Below are 23354 nucleotides of genomic sequence, written 5' to 3' on the forward strand. Positions count from 1 at the left end.
AGGGTATACAGGTGTTCCCAACTTCGATACAGCACTTTTGGAATTTTGAGGACAGAGGCACCACCTTAAAATGGCTGCTATAGGGAACTGGGGCTGCTCATAACAGTCATTCTTTGATGGAATCAGCTATTTCTGAATTGGTGTGAGTTGTAAAACTTCAGGAAAAGTTGAAGCCATGAAAAAACCAACATGGGTATGTGTGTTAATTTGGGGGGAAATGTAAAGAGATGCAATATTTTACTATCCAACCTGAACCGCTTTTACTGATATAATAATTTATAACTCGGCATATACAATTATGCTATGTTGTATATTTATGGAATTTATAAATAAACAAGTTTTTTGGTCCTTTCACTGCTTTCCAATTTTTTCATTGGAAATATTTTTTCCTGATTCCCCTCCCCCCCTTTTCCCCCTGGGGTTTCACGTCTGTCATGTTTCCTTCAGAGATCAAAGAGGTCCCTCCTGGGTTCTTAAGCATCTCTTGCTCCATTAGGAATGACAGAAATAGGTATTTTAGTTGGGGAAAGCAGTGCTCTTGGAAAGAAGCAAATGGGCCAAGCATCACATCAGTAGACTTCATGGTTCTCGTGAATGTCATGTTGGGAATCCCTGCAATACACACCAGCCTTGCTGAAACCAAACAAGTCTGAGTCAGTGCTTGTGTGGGAGATTGGCTGGTTGGCCTCTTTGAGTTGCATCATGTAAGAAATAATGATATCCGTTTTTCTGGCGCTCAACAATTTTCATATTATCTTCTATTTGCAATGAATTCTTTAAATCACTAGTGTGTGGTAAATGCTAGTAAAGCATTTTCCAGTATCTGTGCAGATCCTATCCCCTTAACATCTTGCTGTCTTTCTAGGATTGCATATCCAGTTGTTCAGATGGCAACACAGTCTGGAAAGAATGTGTACTTGACTGTCACAAAGGAGTCTGGCAATAGTATAGTTCACCTTTTCAAGATGATTAGCACCAGAGCCGCAAGTGGACTGTACAGAGCCATAACGGAAACACATGCATTTTACAGGTACGTTTTGCTAAACTTAAGTTTATGTTTTAAGTATCAAATATTCACCCCTTATTTGCATGCATAAAAATAACATTTAGAAATCTGAGGTTCATCCAGTGTCATCTCTGTGTAAGCACAAATGAAGTATTGTGACATACAAGTCAGTTTTCTTCTTCCAAGGCTCTCCCAATAGATTTTCAACTCATTCCCAGAGAAGAAGTTTTATGTTTCTAGAATGATATTCAGTTTTAGTTGCAATTATGATACGGAAACCTGTGACTAAACAGAACTAACCATTTCTCTGACTATTCCGGATTAACTGACCCTGTACCTTTCCCTCTTTAGGTGTGACACTGTTACTAGTGCCGTCATGATGCAGTATAGTCGAGACTTAAAAGGCCACTTGGCATCCTTGTTCCTGAACGAAAACATTAATCTTGGCAAAAAATATGTGTTTGATATTAAGCGAACATCAAAGGAGGCTTATGATCATGCAAGACGAGCTCTTTACAATGCTGGCATTGTGGATCTTGTTTCAAGAAGTGACCAGAGTCCACCCAGTTCCCCCCTTAAGACTTCAGAAAGCAGCATGAACTGTGATGCTTGTGAAGGTCTCAGCTGCCAGCAGACAAAGGCTCTTCAAGAGAAGTTACGGAAGCTTAAAGAATCTCTGCTGTGTATGGTGTGTTGTGAAGAAGAAATAAATTCAACTTTTTGTCCATGTGGCCACACCGTATGCTGTGAGTCATGCGCAGCACAGTTACAGGTAACTATAAACCCATGTCGAAAACATAGCTTGTTTTATTACCTTTCAGAGTAGTTCAGACTCAGATTTTCCAGAAACCACTGACAGAACAATGGAATAGCACCAGAGGTTTGTAGCCAATTTTGTGTTCCAACATACTGTATCTGGAAACACTAGCTGGATCTTACTTAGTCATTATCTCCTGGTAATAGAAAGTTTTAAGTGAAATTGCTGAAATGCTTTCTCAGTCTTGACATTCTTTGGAACTTTAACTGCCCTAAAATACCTGATTTGGTTTTGTGATATGCCTGGATTAAAAATCCCAGATGTATATTTCTGCCTATGCAGACAGCAAGCGACCGCGAATTCTCAAAGATGTCAGTAGAAGTGCTTATTTGTTCAGAAACGAAAGCATAATTTTATAAAGCTAGTAGAGCTGATTTGTGGAAGCAGTGTTTTGAAATGAAGCCTATCTCTGAGTACTTGTGCTCAGTACCAATTATTTTATTTCTGATAACATAAATTGACTAGTCAGATATTTAGGTACATGAACTATTAACTCTATATTAGACACAGATAAACATTGCAATTTCTGTTTTCTCCTAGTCGTGCCCGGTTTGCAGATCTCGAGTGGAGCATGTCCAGCATGTTTATCTGCCTACACATACCAGTCTGCTTAATCTGACAGTAATATGATATTTGTGTCATCACTGGAAGATAGATACCATATAAGCTTATAAATCATCTTGTACTTCCAAAATACTGTTGACGCCAGCCACTGATGGTGAAAGAGAGTATCTGCCAGCAATTGCAACCAGAATGGCCTCCACAAAATTGGTTTTGATTGGTGTGGGGAAAGACAACGTTCTGATTGTTAGAGAACATCTTTAGGACATACTGTGAATGACGTGTTGCCAACCTCTTGTCACCCAGTTGTTTTTTTAAGAAAATGGCAATTTAAAAAAATGGAGAATGAGAGCTGGAAAGTTATTCAGTAGTATACAAGGGCCATTCACCTTGTTTTATGCATTTTATAAAGATTGTTTTAAAGTTACTTCGGTTTGCATGATCACTCCCTTTATCTTTTAGTGAAAGTAGTTTTAATAACTACATCTGCTTTATATAATTTAGGTTCTGCTTTTTAGAGTTACCAAAATAAAAAAGTATTTTCCTGCTTCAACCCTAGATTTCAAGAACCTTAAGATTCCAAAGTTTCTGGGCTAAAAGCGTCACATCTGTTTAAGCCAAAGCGAATATCCATATAACTCTTAAAATTACCGCTTTCACAAGTCTGGTGGACATCTTTTGAAAAATTGTTGAAGGACAGCCTGTGTGTACATTTGAAAAAATGGAGCATTTAACGTCTGTTTCAATCTTTTCTTGCAAGAGTCCACTTGTGCTTTTTTTTGTTTGTCTGCCTTGTTTTGGGAGAAAGTTTAATCCTAAAATAGTATAATCTTAATAGGTTTTTCTATAATGCAGTTGTGTTTAAATTATTCTTTCTAAAAACCGTCTTACCTTCTGCCACTTACCCTTTCCCTGGGCATTTTGGACTTTGGTCAACTAGTGAATACTCCAGAACATTGAAAACTAGCTGACTGTATTTGGGTGCAATACTAGCGCAACGAAAGGCTAGACAAGACACTTTACTGAGACTTCCTAAATATACTTTTCATATTGCCTTAATGTAGCAGTAACGTGTGTATGCATTTGTTTCTTTGCACAGACATTTTGTCGAAATGTTAAAGCTCTACTTTTTTATGGCACATTAGTGTATAAACCTTACTTCAAGAGGTATTTATTTTTTCACTTTGTAAAAAAAAGTTTCCACATGAAGCAAGATCTGTCCTATATGGTAGACTTTGTCTTTTTATATTCAGGTTAATAAAGGACTTTCAATAGAAACTGGCAACATGTCTTTATTTACACATTAATCGTAAGTTAATATGTAATCATAGTTTCAGGCCTGGGGTTGAAGGGACAAACTGAGGCAACACTAGCTCTGATAATCAGGTTTTATTTATTCCCTGGGACAGAAATGCAACCTCACAGCTAGGTCCAGAGTAGTTTAGGCACACAGGACTCTTCAGGCATTTCCATATCATACCATTGTTACTGGGGCTAATTGAAATGATAGAAAGCATTGTGCAAGCTTTCATCAAACAAATGTTACAAAAATAAAATGGTGGGGGGGGGGGTGGGAAACTCTAGTACCAGCCCTACATCCTGATAGGCACAGTAACCTGCTTAATGGCTGGGGGTATCAGGTTCCAGGGTTCCAGAAGAAGTAAGAAATTGAGGTGCATATCAATTGAGAAAATGAAGTTCCAGCTAGATCCAAATATCACTCAGAAACCTATTTGATAGCTGAAATCAGAAGGAAGCACGTTAATCCCATTTTAACCGTGTCTGAGGGAAAGCTTTTATAACTTTTTTCTTCGTTGAGGAGGATCATCTACATAGCTCCACACTTGTCCCTCCACACTGCTGTATCAGCGGCGAAGCCATCTTTCTTCATTGGGCCACTGGTGTGTGGTTTGCATGTGTAGTGGCAGGGGGTGGGGATATAGTGGTAGGAACATTTTGTAGAAAATCAGAATTCTAAAGCAGTTGCACTTTCTATAGAGAAATCCACTGCTGCTTTGACAATTGCAGGACTAAGTTGTCTAAATAAAGTCAGATGCTTGCTCACACCTGGAGTTTTGATTTAAAAATTAGCATCTGTTTTTCCTGCCCTAAGGCTGTTCCGCTGTTTACCATTCACTTGCCTAACAGCCTGGATTGGATCATAAAGTCATCATGGGCTAACAAAGATATGTGCTATCATAAAGTCATCATGTGCCAACAGAAGTTTTGTCCATGTCTACCTCCTGTGACAGACTCCCATACCACACTTCATTCTGGAAAGCGTAGTGAGCTGCAGCCAAAAGGGGAAAGTGGGAAAGATTTTTGAATCCAAACGGTTGTCTCTGAATGATGTGTGTTCTGATTCTGTAATAAAGCAGCTAATTTACTTTGACCAATGAGCTGCTTGGGGTGTGTGCTGTCAAGTTGCAACACCCCAGCAAGAGGTGTTCAAGGCAAATGAGAAGTAGAGGCAGTTCGCTATTCACGTCCTTTACAAAGCCTTCCTTGGAAATAACACAGATCTTGTTTTGCTTTTGAGACTGGGCTGTAGATCATGCTGCTGTTACTCCCAGCTGCTTAATGAGTGATTCCCAAAACTTGGAAAGGAATTGGGTTCCTGTGCTTGATGGGAAAAATGCCATGAATGACTGAATTTAAACATTTAGGTGAAGTAAACCTATGTGCCCTGGCTAAGACTTTTCTATAGCTCATAAATTACAACAAAATCTATTGAGCAGCAGTGGCATAGTGGCTAAGAGCAGGTGCACTCTGATCTGGAGGGACCGGGTTTGATTCCCAGCTCTGCCGCTTGAGTTGTGGAGGCTTATCTGGGGGATTCAGATTAGCCTGTACACTCCCACACACGCCAGCTGGGTGACCTTGGTCTACTCACAGCTTCTCGGAGCTCTCTCAGCCCCACCCACCTCACAGGGTGTTTGTTGTGAGGGGGGATGGGAGAGGAGATTGTAAGTCCCTTTGAGTCTTCTACAGGAGAGAAAGGGGGGATATAAATCCAAACTCTCTCTCTCTCTCTCTCCCTCTCTCTTTCTCTTGATGGTGATTGTTCCCTCTTTGATCTATAAGGACTGCCATCTGCCTTAAATCCAAAAATGTCGAATAAGCTACTGGTGAATAGCTATATTTCTATCAATTCCTTAGAGAATGACTAGTACCGAACATCACGCTGTATTCACACCTATAATATGAGCTGAAATGTTGTGTGACTGATTTTTAATGTTTTACCCTCTATAAAGCATGGACACTTCTTACAAAACTGGTACGTTTAGTGCCAGTTTAATATGGAGGATCATCTTCGTTCTTCAAGCTGCCCTACATTTCAGAGAAGTGGTATGAAATATGGCTGTACATCAGGTTTAAACATTTTAGTTGCAGGTGTGCAAACTTCCCCCCCCCCCCCAGAAAATGAATACATCAAGTTATTTATGCCCTTCTTTTCTCCCCAGTGGGAACACCATTCTCTTTCTCTGTTGAATCCTCAAAACAAATCTATCCCACAAGCTTCCACTGCAGAAAGTGAATTTCAGCCTTAACCACTGTACCTTGCTGGCTCTTACAGACTAGTGACATCTTGAATACCAACCAGATTGTATATACCAGGGGTAGGGAACCTGCGGCTCTCCAGATGTTCAGGAACTGCAATTCCCATCAGCCTCTGTCAGCATGGCCAATTGGCCATGCTGGTAGGGGCTGATGGGAATTGTAGTTCCTGAACATCTGGAGAGCCGCAGGTTCCCTACCCCTGGTATATACTTTTGTGGACTAGATACAGTAATAACATTTTGTGAGATTATTTCTGTGAATTTGTGAAATTATTTCTGGAATGTCAATGGTAATAAACATGGGACACGTCTGCAGGGCATCTGTCCCTGATCTCCCCCCTCTTGCCACTGTGTCTGGACATGGTGGAAGGAGTGAGAGGGTAGCCCAGAGAGAGCCGCACTGTAATCTTGAATGGGTGACAGGAAAACAGTTCACCAGTATCCTCCTTTCAAGTGGGAGATGGCCCGCCCACCTGCCGGCTAGCATGGCTTCACGTTATGATTAATCCGGGGGCTTGGTATCTGAGGTCAGGAGGTTGGCTTGTTGTGGGGGCATGTGCTGGGGCGGGGAGGAAGAGTGCCAGCGGACCATATCCCAGTGCTGATGGGGAGGAGCGCTATGGCGTTGGGGTGCAGAGAGATAGGTTGCAGAGAAGGTGTTCCAGATATTTGTATGCTATCACTTCTTCTACTTTACCCCACAGCCTTGGGAGAACAGGGGTGCATGTCATCCATCCCACTGGCCTGGTGGTGCTACTTGTGAATGCCAGGTTGGTCTAAAACAGTGGTGGCGCGGAGACTCTGTGAAAGCATCGGGTGCCAGAGGTGGCACTTCAGAGCCTCTCTGTAAGTAATGCGCAGAATCGAGTCACCTCCCCACCTCCCCACACACACATCTAGGCTGGCTCTGGGCACGCTGGGCTTTCGATTATTAAAGCATTAAACCAAAAGACTTAGTTTTGGGGAAGCAGTGCTTAGAGTAACCCTGTTAAAGCACAGCTTGTTAAACCTCCAGCTGGATTTCTACATATCTACGAAGAACTAAAAGCACGATCCCTTTACCTGGGAGTAAGCTTCGGTTGCTGGCAACAGGGCTTTGCTTCTTGAAGTAAACCCTCCTAGGGTCCTGATTCACCCATTCGAAGAGTTGCATGGTTGCTTCAAAGCAAAGCCAACGACTACCACCAAGCTTACTCCTGGGTAACGCACGCCTCGGAGCCAACCGTTTTTTCTAAACTAAGACTTCAGTATTCAGGTTCAATTGCCGTGTTGGCCCTTTGCGATAAATAAGTGGGTTTGGGGTTGCAATTTGGGCACTCGGTCTCAAAAAGGTTCGCCATCACTGGTCTAAAATAAACCTGTCCTCATCCAGGACTTGATCTTGGATGAGGGGGGCTGACTTGGTGTGCATCACAGAGACCTGTCCTCCAGGCTACTGTGCACAGCATCAGCCTAGGCTGGTGGGGGAGTGGCTGAGGTCCATAGAGATGCCCTCTGTGACAAATGCCCATATTTGGGAAGTGGTTTCCAGTGAGAGACTGCCTTGAAAGAGTTAACTCCTGCCCAGTCCTGATTGGCTGGAGGAAATTGCCAGGGAGAAGAAAAGGAGGCAGCTGGAGTGCTGAGGATCTTTTTTCCTTGGTTTGTTCTGGGACCAGGATCCAGAGCAGAGAGAGCAGATCAGGAGGGATCTGTCACTGCTTGTGTGTTCTGACAAGATGTCAGATTGCTCTAGTCAGGCTGAGGAGGCTTGATAGAGTGTGAGGGAAAGCCCTGGGCTTGGTGGAAGGTGAATCCGCCACTCAGGTGCTTGGCAGCTTGGCTGTCCAGACTAGTGTCTGTCCAACCCCAGTTCAAAGCCCAGTCAGGAGAAGACCAGTCCAGAAAGGGGGCAGTTAGGCCTTAACAGGGGACTGCAAGGGAAGGTGGCGAGTGTTGAGCCAGAGTCCTTCCAGTCTTAAGACTTGGGTGGTTGTGTGAACTAGAAAGGGTGTGGATCAGAGAGAATCTAGTGCAGTGATGGCGAACCTATGGCACGGGTGCCAGAGGTGGCACTCAGAGCCCTCTCTGTGGGCACGCACACACAGAGTTTGTCATGTGGGGGCGGAAAATCACCCACCCACACACACACACGTAGGCTGGCCTGGGCCATTGAGCACGATGTGCGCGCACCGTGGTGAGCAGGGAGGACTCGGCTGGCAGGCCTGGTGCCTGTGCTCTAGGTGGCTGTTGCCTGAGGGGCAGGGGGGGTGCAGAGGAGGCAGAGATGCTAGAGCGGCTGGCCATGAAGTGATTTGTGCTCGGGACTCTGCTGCAGGCTGAGAGCAGGCTGGCCACCGCTTTCGAGCCCGGGTGGGGAGTGGAAGGAAGAGGGAGCCAACCCGGGTTTTTTCTAAACGAAAACTTCAGCATTCAGGTTAAATTGCCGGGTTGGCACTTTGTGATAAATAAGTGGGGTTTGGGTTGCAATTTGGGCACTCGGTCTCAAAAAGGTTCGCCATCACTGATCTAGTGTCTGTGTGTGTAACAACTAAAAGCTGAAACCTCTGTGATTGAAAGCTGAAGTAAATTAGAACCTGTGTGTATAAAAAAGCTTAAGAACCAGAACCTCTTTAAGAGAAGAAGTATACTGGCCACCTGCATGTGACCAAACGGAAAACTTTAGTGTAACTGACTGAGTAACCTCACAAGTAGAAACTCTTTACTTTCTGTAACCAACAAGCGTTTAAAACCTCTCAAGTCAACTGAGAAGCCTTCAGTTCTAGTCAAATAAACTTTACAAATTCTGTTTCACGTTACCATCCGTTCCAGTCTAATTTTGTCTGGAAAGGCAGGTGTCTGTCTGTGTTTAAGCCAAAACGCTCTCTTACAGAATTTCCCCTCCATTTTTGTCAGAGGGTTTTCTTTTTTTTCCCCTTTGGGGAAAGTGGGAGTGAGGCAGACTCCAGAAAGGGAGTCTGAGCTCAAAGCCCTGTTGCATATCGGTGGCAAGCGGTGGCATAATATCTCTCCCTCACCCTTGAATTTGAAGTGTCCCTGTTATACCCTCACCCTCAACAGACAACCATCCTGCCCTGTGACTGGTGTAGAGAGTTTGTTCTTGGTACTTGGCTGGAGAGACAAGTCGGGACCACTACTGATGCTTTTTGCAGATGGTAACAGCAGGATTAGTGGACACCGTCACAAAGAAAGATGCAGTGTTGCCTGGCATCAGCCACAATATTACACAACTGATTCAGATGGATAGCTGTGTTGTTCTGCTACGGAAGAGCAACGAGAGTCCAGTGGAACCTTTTAAAAGATCAACAAGATTTTGCCCTGAAAATCTTGTTAGTCATTAAGATGTCACTGGACTCAACTTTTCAGTACAGTGAACTCAGTACAGTGTGTATACAGGTTACCCAGGGAGCATGCAGGAGGACTGAAGGGGTTTTAAGTGTACAAACGGTTGATAAGGAGAATCTGACTTGTGGGTGGCACTTATAATAGCGGAGTCAGAAGTGATTTTATTCCATTTCTGATCTTGCTTTTAAATAAAGATGGAACTATGTTATATTTCTGTGTAAGTTAGGTAGGAACAAACTGTATTAGGTAGAAAGTAGGAATTATAGCTATCTTTTGTATTTGGGTCTGCATGGAACCTCCTTGGCTCAAGGCAGGAATCTACCCCTGCTCCACCTGGGCATGTCCCTTTCATTTGTAAAAACCCTGAGTGGACGTTGACAAAGGGGAACCCCCCCCCCCCAAGAAGTGCCTCCATCAGCCTAATCCCATCGACAGGCAGATAAGGGTGCCATTGTCATTAGGTTTCGTTTCCTGGCCTCAAGCCCCCAAAGGACTCTTTTGTGTTTTTCCCGCCTGTGCCTATGTCATTGCCTCGCCCTGCTTCTGCTGGGAAATTCAAAAAGGGACTGCCCTCCGGACTCTAGTTGGTTGCTATGTGTAAATGAATGGTTGTAGGCTGTCCTGTATTCCCCCGGATTCCCGGGCGGGAGAAAGTGTATTTAAGTTGTTGTAAAACTGCTAGGCAGCTGGAGTTGCCGTGGTGCGGAGGTGCTGACACATAGGTCAGCATCTCAATAAAACCTTTTATTATTTCACTATACTCGCTGTGTTGGGTCCCGTTTCTGTTCCCCTGCGCTGCCGAGAGCTGGTTGGTCTGGAGCTACTAAAAGTTACCAGGCAGCACGGTAACACTTACATGGGATCAATATCCCACTCCACTTCAATGCTGCCAGCTACAGTTGGAGGAATGCGGGTGGTTCTTCCTCTGACATCCTCCCTCTCTTGGTTCCGCCCTCCCCCCTTGAATACAGAGTTTGGGGTGGGGGGTGGGGCATCAATAGTTCCCTGTTACATACTGACAATTTCATTATTAGGGAAATAGTCTTCCTAGTAATTTAAGTGACATTTCGTGCTAGAAACTTTAAAATTATGATTGTGCACAGTGGGGATAATTCACTGGGGATAATTAGGAAAGGAATTGATAATAAAACTGCAAAGATTGTCATGCCCTTATATAAAGCAGTGGTGCGACCGCACTTGGAGTACTGTGTTCAGTTCTGGTCGCCACATCTCAAAAAGGATATTGAGGAGATAGAAAAAGTGCAGAGAAGGGCAACGAGGATGATTGAGGGACTGGAGCACCTTCCTTATGAGGAGAGGCTGCAGCGTTTGGGACTCTTTAGTTTGGAGAGGAGACGTCTGAGGGGGGATATGATTTGGGAAGTCTATAAAATTATGCATGGGGTAGAAAATGTTGACAGAGAGAAATTTTTTTCTCTCTTTTCTCCACAATACTAGAACTGTGGCATCTCATTGAAAATGCTGGGGGAAGAATTAGGACTAATTAAAAGGAAACACTTCTTCACGCGAACGTGGGTGGATTGGTGTTTGGAATATGCTGCCACAGGAGGGTGGTGATGGCCACTAACCTGGATAGCTTCTTCTTTAAAAAGGGGCTTGGACAGATTTATGGAGGGAGAAGTCGATTTATGGCTACCAATCTTGATCACCCTTCTTTGGATCTTGAGATTGCGTAAAATGCCTTAACAGTCCAGGGTGATCAGGAGCAACAGCCGCATGAAGAAGGCCATTGCTTTCACATCCTGTGCATGTGGAGTCTCCCAATGGCACTCTGAGTGGGCCCACTGCGAGTAGCAGAGAGCTGGACCTCAGATGGACTCCTTGGTCTGATCCAGCTTTTCGGCTTGTTCTTTTATGTTCTTATGGGTATAACCTGGGGAATTGTATCCCTTGAGGGGCAGTGGCTGTTAGGAGGTTAAGAGAGAGCTTGTGTATCTAATCTGGAGGAACCGGGTTTGATTCCCAGCTCTGCCGCCTGAGCTGTGGAGGCTCATCTGGGGAATTCAGATTAGCCTGTACACTCCCACACACGCCAGCTGGGTGACCTTGGGCTAGTCACAGCTTCTCGGAGCTCTCTCAGCCCCACCTACCTCACAGGGTGTTTGTTGTGAGGGGGGAAGGGCAAGGAGATTGTAAGCCCCTTTGAGTCTGCTACAGGAGAAAAAGGGGGGATATAAATCCAAACTCTTCTTCTTCTTCTTCTCATGTGGGGTGGGGCTGGGGGTGGGGGAGTGGCGATAGAGAGGAAGCTCCTTTGTCATGAAGTTTTGACTCTGGCAAGGTGAAGAGCACAGGTTACATACAAGGAGATCGGCAAACTATATCTGCACCCAGTCTCAAAGGAGGCTGTGATGCCTGAATGTAGCCTACAAGTGGAATTCAGTGCAAAACATTCTTCACCAAATAATAATACTTCATATTTGCCTGTTTTTATAATGTGCTGCAGCTATTACCTTACACACTACCTTCATAGGAAAAGATAGGTTGGCAACAAACCTACATTAATGTTGTAGCAGAGAAGCCAAACAGGTGTGAGTGCTGTCGTTCCATGATCTACGCATACTCCACGTACCCTTTCCAGCTGTCCTACTGACATCACAGCTCTACAGATCCCAATAAAAGAGGGAAAGGGATTTAAAGAGCAGTGAGAGGGGAGCACAGGTAAACAGCAACGGTGCCAGTCTATGGCATAGCTAACAAATTTGTATTGGCTTAGGAGCCATATGTGGGCTTTGGTTGCCAAGATCCAAGATTAGCTGTTTTGTTGTACCCATTTAGATGTTTCCAAGTTGAACACATTTCCAACAGTGCCTCTTTTTTACAGTTCTGTGTGATTTGATAGTGTGACTTTGTTTGTGCCGATCTGGGGGGCAAGTTGGAAGTCCCTGGGCGGCAGGCATGTGGCAAGGAAGCTGGAAGGGGAAATGCAGGAACGACCCACGTGTTTCCAATATTTTGGGTAAGGAAGGAACTGGGCACATCTTTCCAAAAAAGAGAGGCCGATTGAAGCTCTTGCAGTTTCCCCAACATATGATGAGAACAAAGGTGGGATCCAGCAGATTCTTACAGGTTCCCGAGAGTAGGTTACTAATTATTTGTGTGTGCCGAGAGGGGGTTCCTAATTGGTGATTTTGCCACATGATTTTTGCCTTAGTTACCCCCCTCCTCTCAGCAGTAGCGCGCAGAACTTGAAGCAGTCTAGCAGGAAGTGCACTGGGTGGTAAGTCGCGTGCGCAGCCTGTGCTCTCGCGTGCATTAGCTTTCCTTTGACCCTTAAGGACCATGCCAGCGGCTGCGTCCTTGCCACAGCCCCACCCAGGAATGCCTTGCCCCCGGAATGTCCGGCCACGCCCCCGTTGCGCCCCACCCAACCTCATTGGCGCTACGCCACAGTTTGAATCCCACCACCATGGGAACCTGTTACTAAAATTTTTGGATCCCACCACTGGATGAGAAAAATGCACACAGCCTTCTCCCTGCCCTTTTGGCCTCTGCATTTCTGAGAATGATATGAATACTTTGATTCTCTGACGTCCAGATGGAAACCATCCTATTTAATTCTCCATGGAAGGCAAAAGACTGCATGGCAGAAACGACAAGATTTTAAAGTTTTTCTTAATTGCCTGTTCTCTTTTTGCGGCTTGTAGCATTAAGTGCAATCGTAAATACGTAAGTACGAACACGGCAGACATCGTTACCTATTGTTCCCAGTGTGTTTATTTTCAATACACTCTTCATCTAGACATCAGTTTGGCATCTTGTGAATATTGTGGAAAAGAGCCAGGTAAAACATGGCATATTGCCAACCCTCCGGCTGAAAGTTCATTAACCTAACATGACCCCTGGGCACAAGTAGATTGCACGGCATTCAGATAGCATCTGGGGGTGTGTGGTGCATTTTCTCAGAGCTTTGTTTCTAAGAAGAGGAGGAGTGTATCGCTGCCATAATAATAAGGTCTCTGACCTGGGTGGCCCAGGCTAGCCTGATCTTGTGAGATCTCAGAATCTGAGCAGGGTCTGCACAGGTTAGTATTTGGGTGGGAGACCACCAAGGAATTCCATGGTTGTTATACAGAGGATAACAACAACCCTCCTTCCTCTTTCCTTTCCCTCTCCACCTTTCCATTCTCCCTTCCCCTTTTTCCTGTTTTGTCTTTTTCCTTCCTTCCTTCCTTCCTTCCTTCCTTCCTTCCTTCCTTCCTTCCTTCCTTCCTTCCTTCCTTCCTTCCTTCCTTCCTTCCTTCCTTCCTTCCTTCCTTCCTTCCGTTGTTTGCCCCATTAGTTATGATGACAAAGTATTACACTTGTAGATCGCTTGAATCCTTTAGAAGTGCTGAATTAGTGGAATGTTAATGATGGTTTTAATTGCTGGTTTTATGTATGTAGATGGCTATTTATTATAACTGGATCAGGCTGTGAGCTGCCCCAAGCCAGGAAGGGGAGAGGTGGCCTATTAAATCTAATAAATACAAATAAAATAAAATAGGAAGGCAATAGCAAACCACTTCTGTTGGTCTCTTGCTTTGAAAAAGCCTACTTGGTTGCCCTAAGTCGGCTAGAATTTGATGGCACTTTGCACATACGATGTTTCACAAGGCATTTACTCAGAAAGAGCTTGAAGGTCAGTTGAAGAAGAAGAAGAAGAGTTTGGATTTATATCCCCCCTTTCTCTCCTGCAGGAGACTCAAAGGAGCTTACAATCTCCTTGCCCTTCCCCCCTCACAACAAACACCCTGTGAGGTAGGTGGGGCTGAGAGAGCTCCAAGAAGCTGTGACTAGCCCAAGGTCACCCAGCTGGCATGTGTGGGAATGTACAGGCTAATCTCAATTCCCCAGATGAGCCTCCACAGCTCAGGCGGCAGAGCTGGGAATCAAACCCGGTTCCTCCAGATTAGATACACGAGCTCTTACCCTCCTACGCCACTGCTGCTCCTGAGTGCTTGATTTGGGGAAAAATTTTTCACAGAGATCTGTTTTCAGTAAGCATATTTCTGAGCAATCCTGCTGTTGGTTGGAGGGTTGTCAAGCATAAAAAGCATTCCAGTTCCTAGCTCGCCGTGCACTTGAGGGCAACTTCACAAGAGACCGACAATATTAATAAAAGGCCAGGAAATTGAGTACAGCTGAGATGAGAATATGCAAAAGGGCTGTTTCCTGGCCTGCTACTCAAAAAACAGGAAGAGGCTTTACAAAGTATAATGCGGGATGCCTTTTAGAGCTGAGATCACTCCCAGTCCGTGAAAATGCTAGGAGCAAGGGCATTTCAGAACATGCAGCAGTCTAGTGCTTTGATTCTTCCAGCTCAAGACTCCAAAACAATGCAGCATGACTCGGGTAGCTGGGCACCAGTATGAAACTGAAGTGTAGCCAGCTAGTGGTACAAACATTCCCTTGTCTTTGCAAATTATATTATAGTTGCATGCACTGAAGTTCATATCTTTCGGGATAAAAACACTATTGTTCTGTTCTGAATATCTGGACAGAAATTCCTGACGAAGATCTGTACACATTTTTTTAAAAAAAAGGTATGTAGGATTGTCTTCATAGGACGGTACCACTTTAGAATTCCAGTAGAATTTTCACGATTAAATGCCCTTGCGTTAAAAACAATAACAAAAAAACCAACCCTTTTTGCGGAAATCTAGTATGTCAGGAAGAAGCAGTCTAGTTTAGCGTCTTCTCAGGCTCTAATTTTCTATGTGCAGGGGTTTGTGAACTAATGTTCAAGGTGAAATACACAGGCACACAAACACACTGCATTCTAAAAGTAATGTTTTCTATGTACTCCAGTAGTGCTGTACCTAGTGGGGCCCTAGGCACCACTTCCTTGGGGTGCATTTTGGGCCTCCCTCCCCCCGCAACTGTGCCCCCATCAGGACTTTCATGTAGAGATTGGGGTGGGGTGAACGATGTTCAACTGCATCCCCTGTCCTGACAGGGTGAGCGTACCTGTTGGGGGTGTAAAATACCCAGGGTGAGCCCTGGGTATCATTTTAGGTTGGGACTCCCCTGTACTTCAGCCATTTATTCATTCCAATTCATAAGCAAGCAACACAGAGACTTAGACAACTTGTCTCAGCAAAAAAACAAAATCCTTTAGTTCAGCGGTTCTCAACCTATGGTCATGACCCCTTTGGGGGTCGAACGACCCTTTCACAGGGGTCACCTAAGACTCTCTGCATCAGTGTCCTCCATCTGTAAAATGGATAAATGTTAGAGTTGGGGGTCACCACAACATGAGGAACTGCATTAAAGGGTGGTGGCATTAGGAAGGTTGAGAACCACTGCTTTAGTTTTATCTGAAGCATCATATGGCACCATGCATTTCCTATGCATATATATGCTGAGGTAATTAATGGCAGAATTATGAGCAGTATTATTTCCTCAAATAACTCACTCTGGAAATAGGAGGAACGGGGGGCGGGGGGAGTGTTGAGAGCCAGTGTGGTTTAGAGGTGAAGAGGGTTGGACTCTAATCTCGAAAACACATTTGATTCCCCACTCCCCCACAAGAAGCCTGATGAGTGACCTTGGACTAGTCCCAGTTCTCTCAGCACTCTCTCAGCCCCACATACCTCACAAGGTGTCTGTTGTCAGGTGGGGGGGGGGAAATACTCTACCTGGTGCTCACTAATGCCTACTGCTCTTATTTCAGCAGCCCCATTGGGTGGGGGTGAAGATTCACCAGAATGGGATCCTGCAATATCATGACATCCTTTCTGATCACATAACTGGAAGTGACATCACAATTTCTCTGGATGCTCTAGCAGTCACTTCAAACTCTATGGTTAAAATTATGATGATTTCACTTCTGATTGTCCAGAGGTGTCTCCGTAAATGGATGGAGGGGTTTTTTTTAAGTATTAGAGCATATTTCTATGCAAAGTTAAGCATACTCATGGAGGTTTTAAAAAAAAAAAACACAGAAGAGAATTCTCCACAGGTCAGCCTGACTTTTGGAGTGGGAGAGGGGAGGTAGGGGATAGTGCTTGAACAAAAAATGAAGCAACATTAGCTGAGAATTCTGATGTTCACGTTAAAACCCAGCAGTGGGACTTCCTTATATACTGAGCGAGTAAGTGAAACCACAGCTGAGAATGGAGAAGACAGATTGTCCTCTGCCATCTAGAAGGTCCATTCAGTGGTGGGATCCAAAAATTTTAATAACAGGTTCCGATGGTGGTGGGATTCAAACAGTGGCATTGCCGCACACACGCACCTCCAGTCCCTATTGGGCAGGGAGGTTGCTTTAGTAACCCCTTCTTGGCACTCAGGAAAAAATTAGTAACCACTTCTAGAGAAGTGGTGAGAACTGGTTGGATCCTGCCTCTGGGGGATCCAAGTATGATTTCATAACGCCATCCTGTTAGCAACCTGACCACTCACGTGAGAAACCAGCTGCGCCGTTGTAAGCTGCTTTTAAGGCAAGCTGAGAAATCAGCAGATAAATGTTTTTAACAATGTGGGCTCAGACATGGTGTGGCTATTGTAAAAGTATGCATTTCAAATATTGGGAGGCTGAACAAGGACACTATATTTGGGTCAGTGCCACAGTCCGTTTTGATGGGTCATAATATTTGGAGAAATTTTACTGATGTCAGCTACTGCACTAAATAATTGTTTCCTATTTTGTTTAGGGTTGGGGTTGGGACTGAGTAAGAGCCGCACCTCTCACTGTGGGATGGTCAAGTTTGGGTTCTAGTATATTAAGTTCTAGTATATTAAGACTGCTGATATGAACATTTGGAAGTGAAGCTTTTAAAAATATCAATATTGACAAATTAAAAACATCACATTTGCTGGAGTAGATGCTTCTTCTAGCGTAACGCCAATGGGGCTGGGCGGGGCATGACGGGGGCGTAGCCGGGCATCCCGGGGGCAGGGCATTCCTGGGCGGGGCTGTGGCAAGGACGCAGCCGCTGCGCCGGTCCTTGGGCGGGAAACAAATGCACGCAGGTGCAGGCTGCCACGCACACCGGTGCACCTGCTGCTAGACTGCTTCAAGTTCTGCGCGCTACTTCTGAGGAGCGGAGGAGGTCTGTAACTAAGGCAAAAATCACGTGGCAAAATCACCAATTAGTAACCCCCCTCTTGGCACACACAAATAATTAGTAACTTACTCTCGGGAACCTGTGAGAACCTGCTGGATCCCACCTCTGTGCATGTTGCTTTGCACTTACTGACTCATCTGTTCTAATTGGACAGCAGGCTGTTGTACTCAATCATTTTCATGTTATAATTCTCTCTCTGTGTTTAGATTGGTAACAGAAATGGATGATCCAAAAGGGGTTATGAAAATGGGAAGGGGAAACACTGCCCCATGTGTGTTAGATTCAGTGAAAACTCCATAGTTTTCACAATGCTGCGTGTTTTTAAACCCTGATTGTCTTCCTTGGAAATGATGTGGCATTGGTTTCCTCCTGCAACATGCTCCTCTTTGACCCAGAAGGACCACACTGCCTTATCCCTGCAAGACCCTTACTCAACATTTAGGAAATTCTGCCCTGATAAACAATTATATGCTTTCATGTTCACAATTTTCTCCAAGAACAAAAAGCACAGCCATATGATTTCCCAGGAACTCTCAAAGCCTCTTAGAGCCGTATTCGTTTCCTGGAATAATAAAGAATCCTATCGCTCTGAGAAACAAACATTGGCTGGGATTTATAGGTTCAACCAAAGATTTACATTCTTCCCATGGTTATTCTTCACTTTTTTTTTCTTTGAATACATGAATCTCACCATCCAGTGCTGTAAAACATGTAGCCCACCAAGACCTGGTTTTTCATGCCAAAATTTGCATCCCGAGAATCTATGGCACACTCTTACTAGGCTAAATACTACGAAATACACACGTTGCACTCTGGCTGTATCCAATCTTATATATTGATCTTACATATAATTAATCAACTTAACACTTCTATTTGTACTAACATTTCCTCCATTTTTCTGCCCGAAATGGAAGGCAGAGATGGGAGTGGGCAACTCATAATAGAGAGCCAATATACCCATTAGAAGCCTCCAAGAATTGTTGGAAGTGTGATTGAACATACTAACATACTGAGGAAGACGCACGAAAAACGTTCTCTACGCGCGAAACGTTTTTATGTAGAACCTACAGAATTGGAATATGGATTATATGAAACTGAAGCTTTGTCTCTGAAAAAAGAATCGGCAGGAATTGAATGGACTAAGTGGTTATTTATGTTTAGTTATAAATGTTGGAAGACTACTGTATCTTGAAGAACTCATCTTCAAGGTATTGGTGTTAACCTTTAAGGCCTTCTGTGATCCTGGGACCGCCATTACCTCAGGGACCGTTTGGTCCTATATGTCACACGTTGGTCTCTGAGTTAGGCAGAGGCCAATTTGCTCAGAGGAGTCCCCGCCCCCTCTATGATGCGGCTGGCCTCCACTAGGAGCCAAGACTTCTACGGCCCTGGCCCCTGCCTGGTGGAATGCTCTTCCGTCAGCTGTTCGGGCCCTGCGGGACTTAAACGAATTCCGCAGGGCCTGTAAGACTGAGTTATTCCGCCGGGCTTTTGGGGAGGCCGGCTGCTGATAGGTGCCCGTTAACAACTGAGATCCGCTGTTCCCCTCTCAGAGTTAGAGGAGTCAAAGGTTGAACGCCGTCTGTTTTAAATATTTATGAATCTGGAGCGCTGCATTTTAATCTGGTATAAATTTTAGCATTTTATTCTGTTTAGCCACTTATATGTATTCTATGTTTTAAACCGCCCTGAGCCCTTTGGGGGAGGGCGGTATAAAAGTGGAATTTAATAATAATAATAATAATAATAATAATAATAATAATAATAATAATAATAATAATAATAATAATAATAATAATCCCCCCACCGGGTGCCTCCTTGTCGTTGGCGGGGGGCTTAACTGCTTCTGTGATGTTGAGATCTGTGCTGGCGGTAGTGCAAACTACCAGCAGGTTCAACCATGCCAGAGTGGTCTCAATTGAGGAGAAGGACTAAGTGCACCCAACCCATTAAAATATGGTGAAACAAACTCAAAAGAAGTCTATACTGGCTCGGTCGTCGCCCAGGATAATAAGGACCGCAGCAGGTGCTGGTGAACCTGGGCATCCGTCGACAAGTGGGCTACAGGAACCAGGACCCATTGCTGAGCAACCAGGGCATGGGCCTGCAGGGCAACTGGAAGCAAAACAACTACAAAAGCGGCAGAAATTTTCAATGTCAGAGAATCGAACTGTCATGAACTGCTACCATAGTCGGAACCCCAAAAGCGTGGCTACCAAAAGCGGATGTACTTGCCGGCTGTGGAAACTTCGAGATATCCAGATTCAGCTGTAACTGAACTGAGACTTGCTGACCAGAGGTGATTCATAACCAGGAACAAGGTGTTCAGTAAAGTCGAACTTGAAGAAATACGGAAAAATCATGAAACAGTAGAACAGGCAACTGTGGAGACAATTGTAGGAGTTCTAACAATATCTGAGTCCACTGAACATTTTGAGCCAGAAGAAAATGCAGAAATTTTTGCATGAAAAACCTGTGGCCATTTTTTAGTACACCTGGCACATTGACCACAAGGCAACAAAAGAACTTAAAGAGAAAATTTTGACCTATGCTGCATCAAAGGAAGAAAGGCAAAGACTGCCAACATTGAAAACAGTACCAAGAAAACATCTGGCACCCCTAATGGAAGATGTGAATGCTGCACTCGCAACTATCCAGATAACATCAATGGAAGAAATCAATCAGCTTGCATACAGTACAGCAGTGATTGTAACACAAGAGTTGGGGATACAAAAACTGAAGCCATAAAGAAAAATGACTGGAAAACCAAAATGGAAAATCGGGTTAAGGTTAAAAATCAAAGAGCCCTCGATCAGATGCAAGCAATCTGAAGAACATGAAGGAACAAAAACTGAAAAATGTCAAAATAAAAAGAAGAATAAGCCTGATTAAAAAAATACTGGCTGAACACAAGAAAAATTGAAGAAATACTTGGGGAATTGTGAAACAACAAATCACAGCAACAGCCAGAAAAATTGAACGATATGAAGCTAGAAGAGTCATCCAGTACGACTAAAATCAACTTTTCCGAAATCTGATCAAAAGCGGTTCTACCAGAGTCTGAATCAGCAGGCAGCTGTGCAGAATGAAAAACCAGAAAAAAAACAGCTACAAATAAATTCTGGAAAGATTTGTAGGAAACAGAAAAAGGCGCTACAACAAAAATGCGAGATTGGATAAAAGAGACTTTGAAAAGAAATTTTCAAAAGAACAAGATGAGAAACTTGGAAATAACAACAGAAATGATCAGTAAAAGAGTGAAGAAAGTCAAAAATTGGACATCACCTGGCAATGATCAGTTGCATGGATTTTGGCTCAAATATCTGACCGAGCCTGCATTCAAAAATGGCCAAACAATTCAATGAAATGCTGCAAACTGGAAACATCGGTGGATGGTTAGTAACTGGGAAAACATATTTGATACAGAAAGATTCAGCAAAAGGGACAATACCAGGAAACTTCTGGCCAATATGGCGTGTTTGCCTACAATGTTCAGGCTTTGCTGACAGGCATAATTGCTGATCAAATCCAAGATTACTTGGAGGCAAAATAACATCTTGCCAGTAGAACAAAAAGGTAATAAAAGAAGAAGTAGGGGCACCAAAGATCAGCTTCTGATTGATAAAATGATACTGGAGAACTGCAAAAGCCGCATGAAACAAACCTGTATACAAGCGTGGATTGATTACAAAAAAGCATTCGACTCACTGCCACACGGTTGTGGATCATCAAATGTCTGGATGTCATTGAGGTTTGTGAAAATATTATAAGTTTACTCAAAAATGCAATGAAACGCTGGAAAACCTGAGTTGTTAGTGGGCAGCCAAAGCTAAGGAACTGTCAGCATCAAGAGAGGAATTTTACCAGGGTGACTCGCTGCTCACCATTGTTGTTCATCATTGCAATGATCCCACTGTCAACAATTCTACAAAAAACAAACCTGGGCTATCAAACTGCAAGAAATTCACCAAAAATTTCCCACTTGCTGTACATGGATGATCTAAAGCTTTATGGAAAATCCAGAACCTGAAATTCAGTCACTGACCAACACAGTCAGAATCTTCAGCAATGACATTGAGTATGGAGTTCGGCTTGGACAAATGCGCATACAGTAGCATTGAAGAAAGGGGAAGAGTACAAACCCAGTAAGGGCATAGAGATGCCTAACGGACAAACCATAAAGTCACGAAATCAACCTTACAGAGCCTATAAATACCTGGGCATACTTACAGCTGGACAACGTCAAGCATGGACATGTGAAAAATGTAGCATTCAGCAGAGAATATGTCCAAAGGTCCAGAAAAAATTTTTGAAGGACAAATTAAATGGCCCGGGAATCTGATCAAGGCTATCAACACCTGAACTACATACCCGTCATCAGATACACTACTGGAATAATTAGATTGGACACAAGCAGAGCTGGATAATCTGGACAGAAAAACCGAAAGCGGATGACAATCCACTACTCATTACACCCGGCGTGGTGATGTTGACGAAAGACTTTACCTACCCAGAAAATCAAGGAGGTAGAGGGCTTCTGCAAAAGTGAAACAAGCGGTGGAAGAAGAGAAACATGCACTGGCAGATTATGTGAAAAAACGGTGAAGAACCAACATTGATGGAAGTCAACGGCAGAAAACTGCTCAAAGAGATTAAGACAAAAGAGTGAATACCGTAAAAATACACTGCAAAGCAGAAGAGAAAACTGGCAAAAGAAGGCTCTCCATGGACAGTTCCTAGGAAAAATTGAGGACAAAATTGACAAGGAAAAAACCTGGTTGTGGCTCACAAATGGAACTTTGAAAAAGGAGACTGAGAGCTTGATTCTTGCATCCCAAGAACAAAACAGATTCGAACAAACGCCATCAAAGGCAGAATTGAAAAGTCAACTACAGATCCCAAGTGCAGACTCTGCAAGGAAGCAGGCGAAACAATGAATCACATACTTAGCTGCTGCAAGAAGATCGCAGCAGGCGGGACTACAAGCAGAGACATAATACTGTTGCTCAGATGATTCACTGGAGACTTGTACCACAACTACCATCTGCCTGTGACAAAGAACTGGTGGAATCTGAAACTAAGAAAAGGTCACTGAAAATGAACACGATGATAAAACCACTCTGGGACTTCCGAATTCAGACTGACAAAGTTTTGGAACCTAATACTCCTGACCTCGCGATTGTGGAACAAAAGAAAGTGTGGGTAGTGGATGTTGCAGTTGCTGGTGACAGAAGGATTGATGAGGAAGCAACTGGAAAAACTTACACGATCTGAGGATTTAAAAGTTGAACTACAAAGACTCTGGCACAAACCAGTAAAGGTGGTCCCCAGTGGTGATAGGCACACTGGGTGCAGTGCCCTAAAAGATCTTGAGCTTGACACTTAAAAACAATTGGCGCTGACAAAATCACCATATGTCAGCTGCAAAAGGCCACCCTACTCGGCTCTGCACGCATTATTCGTCGATACATCACACAGTCCTAGATGCTTGGGAAGTGTCCGACGTGTGATGTAATACAAAATCCAGCATATTGATCTTGTTTGCTGTGTATAACTGTTTTATAATAATAATAATAATAATAATAATAATAATAATCATCATCATCATCATCATCATCATCATCATCATCATCATCATCTGTCAGAAAAATGGAGGAAATGTAAATACAAATAGAAGTGTTAAGTTGATTAATTATATGTAAGATCAATATATAAGATTGGATACAGCCAGAGTGCAACGTGTGTATTTCTTAGTATTTAGGCCAGTGTTGACATTACACTCTTACTAGGCACATGTGACTTTATCTGTTGCAGAGTGCATATTGTGTTTCGAAGACAATGAGCGTCAGACAGCTCTGGAACTACAATTGTCATTTTTTGGAAGAAATCTTCTCTTGGCAGTCTTGGAGACAACTTTAAATTATGGGCTGCTGCGTCAGAAAGTATCCAAAAAGGGGATTGGTTCATTTTTTTTCAAAGTAGGTTATTTGATG

General features: G+C 43.7%; 1 protein-coding gene across 1 annotated transcript; it reads left to right on the forward strand.

Moving 5' to 3' along the window:
* Positions 1-422: 422 nt before the first annotated feature.
* On the forward strand, positions 423-3662 carry LOC125439002 (myosin regulatory light chain interacting protein). Its single transcript, XM_048507815.1, has 3 exons — positions 423-1030; positions 1358-1778; positions 2364-3662. Exons 1-3 carry the CDS (start codon positions 888-890, stop codon positions 2451-2453), a joined length of 654 nt encoding a protein of 217 aa, XP_048363772.1. The 5' UTR covers positions 423-887; the 3' UTR covers positions 2454-3662.
* Positions 3663-23354: the final 19692 nt, after the last annotated feature.

Source organism: Sphaerodactylus townsendi, linkage group LG09 (genome assembly GCF_021028975.2).
Source record: "Sphaerodactylus townsendi isolate TG3544 linkage group LG09, MPM_Stown_v2.3, whole genome shotgun sequence".
In the NCBI taxonomy this organism is placed as follows: domain Eukaryota; kingdom Metazoa; phylum Chordata; class Lepidosauria; order Squamata; family Sphaerodactylidae; genus Sphaerodactylus; species Sphaerodactylus townsendi.